At 43.5% G+C, this 14,124-nt stretch overlaps 1 protein-coding gene across 4 annotated transcripts in view; it reads left to right on the forward strand.

Moving 5' to 3' along the window:
- SYT16 (synaptotagmin 16) overlaps positions 1–10,076 on the forward strand; it is a 114,531-nt gene extending 104,455 nt beyond the window's left edge. For all 4 annotated transcript variants that reach the window (XM_030481368.1, XM_030481366.1, XM_030481369.1 and 1 more), the window contains one exon: positions 1,391–10,076. In XM_030481368.1, the coding sequence (XP_030337228.1) occupies positions 1,391–1,704 (314 nt within the window). In that variant the 3' untranslated portion in view covers positions 1,705–10,076. The remainder of the gene's footprint in view (positions 1–1,390) is intronic.
- The last annotated feature ends 4,048 nt before the right edge of the window (positions 10,077–14,124 follow it).

Here is a 14,124-nt window from a genome sequence, read left to right on the forward strand (position 1 = left end):
GTTCTTTCCTTCCCAGAAACAATCAGGAAACTATTTCATGTCAGAGCTCTGCTTTTCTGTCTAACGGGTAGGTCTTTGTTGGCAAGATCTACTTCATCTCCAGTGTTATGCTGGGAGACAGGTTGGCACCCCCAGCTAATGACTGGACTGAACTTTCCCCTGCAGTAACTAGATAGCTGTACAGCTGTGCAGGCTCACAATTTTCTCCTTGATTGTCAGTCTCCTGACAGCTTTTTCAGTGGAACAGTTTGAGAGGAGCGGAAAGCCCTGCTTTGGAGACACAGAAGTGTTTTCACACCTGAAGTGTAATTTCACACCTTGTGTTGCTCAGTAGATAAGTGCGTAAAATATCACATCAGAAGGGAACAGAAGAGGATAGAAATGCTGTAGACAAGAGACGGAGGCTTGTTATTTATTTCCTATCTTCAGCACACTCCGAAATAAGACTCACTTGCAGAATCCCAGGCACAGATTACAAAGGGGTTAGGAGGGGACTTTTCTTATCAAGTGATCTGTTACCATCACGTGCAGAGCGAGGTGAAAACTTACACTGAGCTGGGTCTGTGGAGCATTGGGACAACAGTGCCTGAGACCACAGTATTAGCGACCACATAACAGAGGTAAATTAATTTATACAGGAGGCAGCAAGAGTTTTAAGGGTGGATTTATAGGAATACTGACCTGAACCACCCCTTCCCTGTATCTACTAAGCTTTTTTACTCCTTGTATTGACTTTAAATAGCGAATAAAACTGACCTTGAGTCCACCAAAAAAGTTTAAATGATGACATCATTGTACTTTCCTCCAAAATCAGGACAAATGAGAATTTGGAAAAAGCCTAGAAACTATCATGTGAGATCAAATAATTTCACTATGTAGGTTCCTTTCCATCTTTTTCAGGACCCTTTTTGTTTGCTATCTCAAATAAAGGTCATAGAGGCATTCTTCCAAAGGAGAGTGGTGAACAGGCAAGTGAAGCCAAGGCAAGCCCTGGTAAAGACAGCCTCAGTGAAGCTTGACTGTGAGGGAGAAGAGGGAAGGTGGAAACTCATCATTCGATGTGGAGAATCCATAGAGATGCTAATAGTTTTGGTTAGTCTTAGATGGGTTTGCTAGGCTTGGGAGCCAGATTTCCTGCTCTTTTCAAGAGAGTAGGGCTGAAATATGCATCAGGTTCCTCCCTTTTTCTCAGCAGCTGAATATGAGGAAATCCAATCCCACTGTTTCTCAACCCAAGGATTTTCTGATGACAGCAGTCCAGCCCTCATCTGTTATTCACTGTAGACAAAGCTGCTTTACTTGGAGGTTTGGGGGGTGGTTTTTTGATTGCTTGGGGCTTTCATTTAGTCTATCACCTGTGCCAAACATTATTTCCTCTTTTTTGTATTAGATACTTACGGAAAGCTCTGCCTGCGCAACTCTGTGGGTCAGGAGATGTCTCACTGCAAAACCTCCATCCGTCGAGGACAGCCCAACCCTGTCTACAAAGAAACTTTCATCTTCCAGGTTGCTCTCTTCCAGCTCTCTGATGTCACACTAATGATCTCCATATACAACAGACACAGCATGAAGCGCAAAGAGATGATTGGATGGATTTCTATGGGTCAGAACAGCAGCGGAGAGGAAGAGCAAAGTCATTGGCAGGAAATGAAGGAATCAAAGGGGACACAGGTCTGCAGGTGGCACATGCTGCTGGAGTCCTAGTGGTTACCAGGACAGCCTGTGGGTCCTAATGCGATGGGCTGTCTTTCCTTGTTCTCAATCAGCAGCAAAAAGCTGTGCCATGACAAGCACAGTTCTCTGATGGGTCACATGCACTTTAACCTGACTTTTCGGTGTCAGCAGTCACAGGTATTAAAGATGGCAAGGCCTGGGAAGCAAGCTTAGTTCTTGTCTTTCCAGGTTGTCCTGCATATTGTACATCCAAATAATTAACCCTAGGGAGAAGCAGTGGGAATACCTACAAAATCCTTTCCTTGGTCATTGTCTTGCTCATTTTGTCATAGGCTTGACCATCACAGGACTATTTTGATGCTGTTTTCCTCTGGGGTAAACTCTCTCTCCCCTCCCTCCCTTATTTATATTAGTGAAGTTTGCAGATATTCTTGACATGCAGATAGCTCACAGAAAGGCTAACCTGCATGCAGATCACATTCTCTCCCTTTGTATTATTGTGTTTCTAAGTCCTACAAATAAGCATTTGATACCACTGTAAACTGAATGATATATTTTTCAGGCAGCATGGGAAAGCGCTCTTGAATTCTCTGTCAACTTTTAAGTGCCTAGACATTACTACTGTTTTCCTGTACTAAAAACTGATATTAGGACTAAGCACTATCCGTATTTTTACTTAAGCGTCCTGTGCACTTGTCAGCCTGCATTGCCATAGGTTTGCATGAGAGATAACTAACATCAGTTTTATATTGCAGTTATACAATGCATGTTTAGATGTTTACTTGACGTTCCTGGCTTCTGTCATCACAAATACCAAAAAAGACTAGAGCAAGCTGCATATCCACCTTTGTGCCTGAATCACTCTTTTCTGCATCATTGTTTTGCTCATATGTCACTTTGGTTTTTAAGCAAGGTTCATTCAGAAAAGCATTTCTGTGAGCATTATACAGGAAGGCTTTAGATTGTGGTTTCTCTGTGACTCAGTTATGCACAACTCAGTTTGCTGAGGGCTCTTTGAATGTGCTGTCCTGTGATATCTTCTCAGGATCTGAAAGGGGACTGGTTTTGACACATGGAGCAGTGGAGAATGCCAGACTATGCCACCTCATCTTTGGGGTGAGCTCTCCTGCAGGCAAGGAATGGGATCCAGGGGACCCCCCTTGAGGACCTGCTGGCTCTGCAGAAGTAACACCAGAGAAAACTATTATGTTTCCTACCTTTAACTGAAAACAATGCAAGGAACAGGCTTGCTGAAGGAGGTGATAGCACTTTTATGTAGTTACGGTACAGACTATATTGTAATTTTCTATTTTAATCTTATTTCCTGTCTCTGTGAGTTGAAGTTATGGAAATGATGGATAGGGGACATGTCTTAGTCTGCTACTCGACTATTGAAAGTTCAGCAGTTGTTAGCTGTTGCAATGCTGTATGTGACACAGCAGAGGATGTCCATCCTCCACTGTGGTGATGGCATGTAGGCAGAAAGGTGCTGAGATCTTCAAATACTATCAGCTGCCCAATCTCCTATTCTCTGCGCTCTCTAGGAAGGGACTGGCATTTCTCTATTCCTGCTGATGATAGCAAGACACAGGAAATATTTTGCTGAAAAGGTTTGTCTGTACTGAATCACTTCATGTTTTGTTTTTGTCATTTACTGAGACCTGGCACCAGATTCTGCCTCCTACTGCACCACAGTCTCTCCTTCCCTTCAATGGTGCTGTGCAAATCTAACTAATGCAAATTTTGGCACTGGCTGTTTGACCAAAATTGACCCTTGGTGCAGGTTTACATCATATCCAGGCTAGCCAGACCCTGCGGGTGGTGGTGTGATACACACAGGTTATCACTTGTCATACACACAGGCTTTGTCTATCCTCGTGAGGCAGACAGAATAATCTGCATGGAGGAAGACATCTGGTATAGGTGATACAAATTATTCTACAGGCCATGGTTTTATATATTCTTACCACTTACCTGTCTGAGCATCATTTTTCTGATGGTGGGTATCCTATGTAAGAGGGTTGTCCTCACTGCCTAGATAAGCTAATGTAATATCTACTTTGCCCTACTGGGGCTTTGCATCACAAATAGCCCAAACACAGCTCAGCAAACAAATACATTTTTGACGGCACTGTTAACATCGCTATATTACCAATGCAAGAGAAAATGAGCGTGTGAGCAGTAACCAGCAGAATATAAATGTTTTTTTATCATGTACTTTTCTTCTGGAAAAAAGTAAAGGAAACAGCCCAATTGAAAAGGTGCATTTGCTGATTTCAGTTGTTTTCCAGTCTCTGCATCTTTTTTCCTGAGCTGCATAAAATGTATATACAAGTGTTTATAAGTCATTTTATTATCTGGGACATGTATGTATAATAAACTTAGTGAGGTTCTCTTCATAACTTCTTGAACCTGCGAAGTATGGCTTACGCGTCATGATTAGCTAAGGGAAAAGTATAAGCTGATAATATGTTTCAGCAGTGAACTGGAGATAACCCAGATTTATAACAGTGTGATTAAAAAGAGTGGAAAAGATACTCTTAAAAAGTAGTGAAGTAAACTGGTTTTGGACTTCCATGCCATTTTCACATCAAGATCTTTTCTGAAGATACAGCATTAAGGGAATTGAATTTTAATATGTAATTTCAGTGTGGAGTATCAGGAGTCAGAGCAAAGCAAGCGCAAATAGCTTATTTAGAGTAAGTTAATATCTGAGCACATGTTAAAACCTTGCTCTCCGGTGAAAGCAGGTTGCTGCATCCTTGCAACAACATTTTGGCCTGATTTTTTACTAGAAAAGTTTAAAGGGAAGGGAAAAGGGATAAGGCAAGGGGAGCATTGGGGTTTTGGATCTGCAGCTAAAAATGTTAGTGCATTTGTGGGGTTCATTGTGTTTCTACTGAAATAATGGAAGAATTTAGGAATCTTGGGATGAATACAGTGCTGGGTGCTGGGGTTGCTTCTGCTTGCTACCTTGATTTTTGTTGCTTTTGTCGCTTATTTTTCTTTTCAGGATTGACTGTCTGTGAAATGAAGGCTTTGCAGCAGCTCCCCCATATTGCATATTCTTCCCATTGGCAGATTGAATTGGTCATTGCTAATATTGATACAGGCTGGGCTTGTGTTCATGGTATTCTGTAAATACAACTGCCCTTTCAGTCACTGCTTTAACCCCTTGTTTCCTTTAGAAGTGGTTGACAAGATTGAATTCGCAGAAAGATTGCCATTCCTTGAGAATCTTGACTTGCACTTGGCTCACAGTTGGCAATGATCAGTAAACTTGAAGCCCTGTGCTCCACTGGCCTCCATCCACGTGGATGCTGATGCTGGTGCCTGATCTCTGCTTCTGTGGGGCTCCAGGTGGGGAGAAGAGATGTGAGAGGGCCATGGGGAGTTTAGCAAGCAGGAAAGAAACAGCTGACCTGGTTCTGAGAATGCTTGGGCACTTGGAAGTCCAGATGATGGAGGTTTCCTAATGCACTCATGTTTTCTAAGATAATTCATCCCCTTCTAACACCACTGTCTGGAATTCCCTTACAGCTTATTTGAATTTTCTTCTCTTGAGAGAGAAAAATAAAATAAAAATCACAGCCTGAAAACCCACAAAACCATTGTGTGGGAAGGAACTAAATGCACTGGCATAAGCCCAGAATATTGTGGGCAAGTGCTCTGGATACATCTCTCTGTCTTGAACAGCATCGTTCAGCTAGTTGCAGTCTGTTCCTTCCCTGGTCTCTCTCCAGCCAACACGTCCCTGTCCTGCCAGGCACTCTGCTCTTGTTTTATTTTTTGTTTTTAATGTGTATCGACAACAGAACAGAATGATCTCACCATGTTTATATTCCCTATAATAATGGTGACTTTCAACTGATGCCCACAGGAATGAGTACCTCTTTTAGCCCACTGAGATACAGCTACAGCTGACTGAAGTGCCCATTTGTAAAGGCTTTATCTGGATGGTCTGCTACATCATTTGATCTGTTTGGGTTTCCTTTTTACCAGTGTCTTTAGTTACCTGGACCCTGCTGTGGTCTGCTCTCTCCTGTCACTCTGGCTTGTCTGTGTTTCCCTTGAGGGGTAAAGTGGGTTGTGCAGCTCCTGGGGCACATGAACAATACTTGGGTATATATTTAGCGGCTGCAGATCCCGATAAGTTATTTGGTGCTTTACATAATCCACTGATCTTCAGTCATGAATGTCTTTAGATGTTCTTGGATGCACAGAACCAAAGGCTGCCAGTTGCTATTGATCATTTCTCCAGCATAAAGCCTAAGGTGGCAGCTTGGCAGAGGAGCAGGCGTTTCCTCATTTTCTCCTTCAGTTGAAGCTGTTGGTGACCTTGGAGCTAGTGTGCCTGCAGAGCTTTCCTTCCGCTCCTGTATTTATCATCATCTTTAATCTGTGTGATCACAGCACTTCATCTCTCGGCCTCTCAGCTGCCTTCTGCCCTTCAGCACGAAAGGTGGACAGAAAGGCTGAGCAAAGAATATGGCCTTCCCTCTCACATTATCCCGAAGGCTCCAGGGGAGCTGACTCCTGGAGGGGTCATCTTAAAGTTATGATGCTCATGACCAAGATCTTGCTATTCTGCTTCCTAGTCCACTTGTGGAGTTTGAAGCTTGTTGGCTGGGCTGTGATACTTTAATAGTTACGAAGTGGTGACACCCATTCACTGCAATGTGGACTGAGTTAATGACACATGAAACAACCTGTTCTCTATTTGCTTTCTTCTTTTTTTTTTTTTTTTTCATAGGATCGTGTTCTGTAAAAGGACAACAGAGCCTGGAAGAATTAGTATGCAGGAACATCCACTTTCCATTTAAACTGTACGAAGTGTGATGTTTGCAACTGTGGTTGGAGGGGAAAAAAACAGCCAGGGTTTGTAGAAGAACTCACACTTTGAATGAGGCAGTTTTTTCCCTTCAGCGTGCGCTCCCCCAGCAAATACGTTCTCATACCGCAGGCAGTGATGCTGGCTCCCAGCTGATGTGCTTCTGTGAGAAAAGCAGCTAGAAGCTGACAGATCCTAAAGCTTGGAAAGACATACAGGGTAACTCAGCATAGCTGGTTTGGGTGTTTATTCAGAATCTGGTGCAGATTTAACAAGCTGTCGGGCAAACATGAATGAAACCCCAATGAAAACCCCAAGCAGTGGCCAAGAAGGTGGTGGGGAGGGAAGGCTCTCAGTGTGCTTGTGCTGCTGTAGAGCTGGGGGTTTGCTTGCTCTGTACTCCAGAAAGCAGCACAGCCGGGCTGCACTGGCATGAAGCCTGAGCTAAAACCCAGCTTCTCTGCATGATTCCTTAGCTGAAGGCATAGAGCATTTCTTTTCTCCTTTTTTTCTCAGTGCTGAGCGAGCTCGTGTCTTCCTGCAGCCTACGCTGTAGGCCCTAAGAAATGAATGTGTAAATATTTTGTCTCTCACAGCAGCCCAAGGTCATCTTTCTGGAACAGCAAACAGGCACAGAATCCAAAGAAGATCAGTCTGTCATATGAGTAAGGTTAGCATCTGCACTTACAAATGACAAAGGCTATTAATCCTCATGCTGTAATCCCCAAGCTGTTTGCCAGCTGGCAGCAGGAAGATGTTCCTGCTCAACCCACACAGCTATCCATGTTTTTTCACCTTTATAAAGCAGATATAGGTCAATACTGTAGCCTGGATAAAGAACTTGGTAGATACCATTCATCTCTTCTAGTGTTACAATCCTTCTCGGCTCCACACAAGCCATCTGTACAAACGAGGATGCAAAAGCAGAGTTGCTGGCTGGGCTCTCCCTGTGCTGCTCCCCCAAAATAGAAGGCTGAGGGTAAGATTCTTTTTCCCCCACTCTGCTCTTGAGTTTGCCATGGGAGGAAGAATTTTGAGATCTCTCTGCAGAGCTCAACAGCCTAAGCAAAGCTCTGTCACTACACAGGTCTTTGTACACAGAGCAGGGAAAACCCAGTGCTTGTAGAAGGCAGATAGAAGTCCAACATCGAGACTTTGTTCATCCCAATTTGGGAACCTGCATGGTATTTGGGTGTTGCCCATCACAGGAACATAAAACCCAGAATCCTGCGAGGTACCACTGATGAAGCAGGACAAAGCCTGCTGCTTGGCAGTGATGCAGGTAAGCTGTGGTAGTCCATAAGATCCTGCACAACAATAAACTATATGATCACCATGTTACAACCAGTGAGCATGAGGCAGCTGAGGTTGAAAAAAGTTGAGCAGGAGACCCAGGAGCCGGATGAGAGTTAAGAAGCTCCATTCAGACCTGTTAGTTGCTCTTCTATCTAGAAAATTAGAAAGCAAATAGTTGGGTTTTACGTAACAGAAGTGGTTTAACAGAAATCACAGCTCCTTGGGCAGCTGCAGGTGTGAGGAAGTGAGGACGTTAGCTCCTGGCTCATGTGTTTCCTCCCAGCTGTTAATGGGTGACCATCAAATAAGTACCAAATATTCTGGAGGTGTCTATCCCCTGTAACATCATACTCAGCGTGGGCTGATCTCGTTGAGTAACAAGACAAAAAGCTGATCTTGGCCATGGGGGAAGAAAGAGGACTCAGGATTCAGACAAAAGCTAAATTCTCTCCTGAGTCCCACAACCATTAATTAGCCTTGACCTCCAAGGAAGACACTTCATTGTGCCAAGTACTTCCCTCTCCTTTCATTTCTCAGACTTAGGATAACATTGCAAATTTCTTTCTTCATTAGCAGCTGGAAAAATCATATAATTTTGCTAACTTTCCTTATCCCTGTTGTGTCTTGTTAACACTTTCTAGGTGCTTTTACTTCACACTGTCTCCATCATTGCATCTCCAATACTCTCATTAAGATCTGTAGAGATCTGCCTGGTAGCAATATTTTATCTTCATGGTACTCAGGATAAAACCTATCTTTCAATCTGTTGCTGTCACTACGTGGCACCTCAAGCACAAGTTTTCCAATTAAGCTGGTACCACATCTCTCCTATAGTCCTCTGCTGGCATTGCCATGGTTTTTGTCTTGCTGGGCTCTATTCTCAGCTGTGACTTCATTGACTTTTTCCCAGAAGAGTTTTGTTTGTCAAGAAGAGTAAATGAAGTAATCATTTGGTAGACTCAACATTTAAATACTCTGTGGCATTTATATGTGTGTATATATAAAAATGTTTTTTATGGTAGAGTGCCCCAAGGCATTTGCATGAAGCACATCTCAATGTATATTTGACTGTTGATTTAAATATATTGTATGCAATAAGTTATTTTTAGTGTTTATTGGTTTCTTTCTGTATTGGAACCATATACCATTTCTGGCAGGTACAGGTTTCTGTTGTCTCACTGCTGCAGTCACAGCTGGACACTGGTGATGCAGTGCTGAGGTGTGTGTGCATCTCTTTCCTCCACGCGCCCTGTGATGTGATAGTTTTTCCCCTCCACCAGCTTTGAGGGTGGGCAGCTGTTGCTGCTGGGCTGTGTTGCCACAGGACAGCATTGTAAACCCACTTACTGCATCTCCTTCCTGGCGTTCTGTAGAATATTTGCCTGTAAGGTTTTTCCTTTCATTGCTGTCATATTCTCAGCACAGACCATGGGCAGGTAGGAAGTTGGTTGGTATTCAGAGTAATTCAGCCCTGTGGCTGAGGGTGCATCTAGAGTAAGAGAGATCTCAGCGCTCCTTTCCCAGCCTGAAAGGTACAAGCACAAAATTTGTAAAATTGATCATTTTAAATAATAACAGTGCAGGCAAATCAATAAAAAAGCAGGTCTCTAACTTCTGTCAGTTCAAAAGTAAGACTTCCAGAGCTTGAATTTATTGCTGAATTATTTTTATGATAAATACATCTATAAAAGGAGAATTTTTCATGCTAAGAAGGTTATAAGAAACAAATTCATATACCCTTTTCACTTTTGTAAAGTTCAAAGATTTGCACTGAAAATTTTATCTTCAATGTAGTTAATAAATGGCTGGTATTGACTGGTGAGGCCACCAGAATGACACAAGCATCATTTCACTTGCTCTGTGTGTGATGGAAAGAGATAGCTGAAGTGCAAAACTGTGATAAAAAGATGAAAAAAATGGTGAAAAGATGTTTGGATATTCAACAGGAAGAGTGGTACGGGTTTATTCTTAGCTTTTTATGTACTTGACAATGAAACGTTTTTTTTCTACTTAAGTGCTAACGTGCATGATCATACAATGTATTGCCTCTTGCTAATTATATGCTATGTTAGGAATACTAATGGCTAGATGGTATCTGACTGGAAAAAAAAAAAAGCATTAAATCCAGCTTCTGCAGAATTCTGGGATTAAATTATCCACACACACATACAACCATCCACATTTTAGAAACAGTCTTATTTTGTTATGGCGAGCGCTGTTGTTACAGGTTTTTATGAATAAAATAGAAGCAGATGGCTCATGTAGACATGCAAAACCGGTGTATCTTCCTTTTTATTCATATTGTGGCAGAACAGAGTGAATATGCGTCTAGGAGAGGTGGATGTGTTTTGTTCAGAACAAAGATGCAGGTGTCCGGTGTATAATGCATAACTGGGAGGAACGGGAAATATCTCCTTGGTCCCCCTGTCTGTCTGCAAGGGCAGAGGGCCCCTGTGGCAGGAGGTGGAGGCTGCTGGGGGCTTTAGGGGACTGAAGAGGTTCCCATGCTGCACATGTCTGCCACCCCCTGTACACCACCCTCCAGCCAGCTCTTATGTGGGGAAGGAAAGCTGCTGCCTATGCATGTGATATCTGCTGTTTGTTCATTCCTTATCCAGCCCCTGGTAGGAGTTGGGGAGCAGCCCCTCTCACCCCTTCAGTGGTGGTCCCCCAGCCACTGTTTTTCCTATACACCAATAGATGTGATGGTACCTGCACTAGGGCATGTGGGGGTCAATGTCACCAATGTGTCTCCTGTGTACAAGCTTTGCTGACGTCCAGGCCAGGTGCATGGGATGCCGAGGGATGCCCCTGCAGCGATTGGAGAGGCTATGGGGTGGATGTGTCTTGCTTTGGAAACAGAGGTAAGAGCTCAAGCATTGGGCTGGAGAACTGAAATCGGGCTGTCACAAGGCTGGGCACATCACTGCAATGGTGGGGGGTATGTCTTTGTCTCATGGCTACATTTGCTTGCATGTACCTTTGATCACAATGTGTTTGTGTGTGTGGTATGCTTTTACCAGTTCGCAGTTGTAATCTATGCCTACATTAAGAAAGAGAAAGTCAGAAGCTAAAAAAATGTCCAAATTGGTGATTTTGAGCTGGGGGTAGTTTGTTCCTCTCAGAATAGCAGTGCTATCTTTGAGGGAGACATAAGAAACCATGATTTCTGAATCCGGGCTGGCATCCGCAGAGCTGTCTTTCCAGGACCAGCCCAGAAATAGAGTTTCTTTTTCTGGTGACAGTTGGTAGCTTCAGTCCCTAGAAGCCTCAGCAACGACAGCCAATATGAGCCATGTCTGGGTGCACCGAAAATCCAGACCAGAGCACTTCGTCTGAAAGATGGCAGGGAAATGGGGTACTACACTAACTTTTTCAGCCCCAGCTGCTCAGGGAGACACGAGGGAGTTTGGAAAAACTCACCTTCCTTGGTGCAAATTGGTGATGAAGTATGTATTTTACTCTGGGGTTTGGGAGCTCAGGTGCGTACTGCTGCTGAGGCAGTGGCATGGCCTGAGTTGGTACCAGGGCAGCACTTTTCCTGGCCTGATTATTCAAACTCTGTTTCACCCCATGCATTTTTCTGAAAACCACTTAAATTCACCCTGCCCATCAACTGGCCTCGATTTCCCCACCAGCTCTGCCCTATTTCTCCAATGTAAACCCAACGCCAAGGTGTACCAGCAATTACTCTGAAGGACTTTGGTACTGCTGGGGACACTACACTTGCTTTGCTGTTCCTGCAGCCTCACAACATGCTTGTGGGAATGTCCCCAGCCACTATGGGATGATGAGGGAGCTGACAGTATTATCACACTGGGTGGGTTTTCTCAGGCTGATCACCAGTGCAGGGCTAACCAGAGTGGTTTTGTTTTATTCCTTCAGGCAGACTTGCCTGCGTCCCCATGCAAACTCAGCACGCCTTATGGTGAAGCTGCTGACCTTGAACTCAGGGAGAGTGGGGAATGGGCCATATGTCTTGGTGCCGAGATTTGGGCAGCTTGGCCTGAATGAGGCCACCCATAAAGCCGGTGGTAAACTACTCAGGCTCTCTATGTGCTTGATGTACAACATTGCTGTGAACATATGAGGGTGGGCTTGGCAGTCTGCTTGTTGCTGCTCTTGCTGGCATGTCCACTGTTCAGCACGACCACATGTGGGTCTTGCCAGGTTCCCGGCTGCATTTTGTTTTATTGTTCTGATTATCGTGTTCTTCCTCCCACTGCATTTTAATTCCTTGCTTAGAACAGCTTCATTCCTTGGTGAAGTACCAACTATTGTTTTGCCGAGACATCCCTGTTTTCATGCTAATTTTGACCAGTTGGAAAAGTCACATTTTTAATGTCAGGAAACAAAGTTTTGAATTTTAATGAAAGAGTGATATAATTTTTCGTGAGAGGCTGAAAACATTCCCACTTCTCAATCAGCTCAGTTGAGGCTAGAGAAGCTGAGCTGTCTGCCATCTGTCTCCTTGCCAGTCTCTCATCCACAATCGTCATTTTTTAACAGGTTGGCCAATTTCAATCACATTTGAAAGAAGGGTAACTGTCTCAAAGACAATTATGCTTCTACAAATGTTATCACCTGACAGAAGATCATTTACAGAGAAGCAGAAAGGACTAGGTTTGATGGGCAAGGTCGGTCCATCAAAAAGGCATGCGGCTCCGGGACAGCTACAGCGTGTGCTGCCTCTTGTGCAGTCTCTGCTTGAGCTGGAGGTGTCCAAGGGGACATGGTGGAATTTGGTTGGTGGGGAGGATGTAGGGGACAGAGAGCAAAAATGCATAGGAAAATGGGCTTCATTAGCTCTGCTGTGCCCCAGCTTGTTTCTGAAATTTCTTGAAGTTTTTTAAAATGTCAAAAAAAAGAAAGAGAAAAAAAAAAATTTCAAAATACCAACAAATTTTCTTGTACAATAAATTGGCAGATAGAGCAGAAGAACAAAGTTGTATTACAGGAAAAACAGAAAGAGATGGTGTTTTAGGATGAAATGCAAAGGCTGCATTTTAGGTGCAGGCAAGATTAACATCCCAAGTCATCTGGTCCCTCTGAGGTTGACCAACCGTTGGGAAGCATCAACAGGGTCCAGAAACTGGATTTACTCCTCTCCGTTTTCTGTGACAAGTCAACAGCTGGGAAAGCCTTTGAGGGTTTTTGTCTATCAGAGGCAGCTGAGTGGGCCAGGCTAGGGATCAAAATCGGTCCAGGATGTAACTCCTCGGATCTGAAACTGCTCAGAATTTCAGGTACGAATGCTAAACATTTCAGGTAAGTTTTATCTTTTGAAAATACCTCCTGCATGCAGTGTTTAGAAATACAGCACGTGTGTAGGTATATGCTGCCTGGGAGGACTGGTGCTTTTATACACACATCTTTTGAATGTTTGGTGCTTTAAATTCAAGAGAGTACATTAATACATTTTTATTTAACAGTTGGCTTAAGGAGACGTAGCTGCTTTGAAATGAAGGAACTAATTTTTGTCTAATTCTGTAAGGCAGTTAAAGTAAAGTAAATGGTAATGTTCTGGGGTTTTATATTTCCAATTGCTCTAAACCATTTAAAAACATACTTATTACAGCACTGACTATGCTAAGCAATCTTGCATTCAAAAGACTGAAAAAAAAAAAAAGAAAAAAAGCTAGTCTTTTATTGTCTGCCTGTCCAGGCCTTATCTTGTGCAGTACACATTTAAAGTCTTATCTTTTCAAATAATATCACTGTCAATAGAGACTTTGGTCCCAGCTCATGGTTCTGTTTAATTTCCACTGCATTAAAACATTGTGTGCTTCAGCTGGGCAAAGATTCCCAACTAGGTGTCCCTGGCAGAGGGGAAAGCACCTCTTCAGACAAAGGTGGGAGGCGATCTCTTGTGCTCTCATGGCAAGAGGAAGGGGATGGTGTGGGGTTGGGGTGCAATGGAGCATCTTCTGTTCATCTTGACAGGGGTCCCTTTCAGCCAGCAAAGCAATGCTGGTTTATACTGGCAGGGGATCTGTTTCCCTGAACACTCTGCCCCTTCAGAAAGGGGAGAGAGAAGAGCAGCTAGGCTTGGATTGAAGAAGAATTTGCTCTGGGCTGATCAGGCAGTGGAAATGCTTCTTGGAGCCAGCTGGGGAAAGATTAGCCGACCTTTTGGCTGTAAATTATTGCCAGCTAGTAAGTCCTGATTGTGTGCTGACAGGAGAGGGGAAGATGTGTCTTTGCAGCAGGAATTGCATTGAATGTTAAAAAAAATACAATCAATTTCAGGAACACTGGAGTAAGTAAGTCTGTTGTTCATTCAGCTCTTAGTCACAGAGTAGGTGCTTCTGTGTCTTCCTTTT

This window comes from Strigops habroptila, chromosome 4 (assembly GCF_004027225.2).
Source record: "Strigops habroptila isolate Jane chromosome 4, bStrHab1.2.pri, whole genome shotgun sequence".
NCBI classification, from domain to species: domain Eukaryota; kingdom Metazoa; phylum Chordata; class Aves; order Psittaciformes; family Psittacidae; genus Strigops; species Strigops habroptila.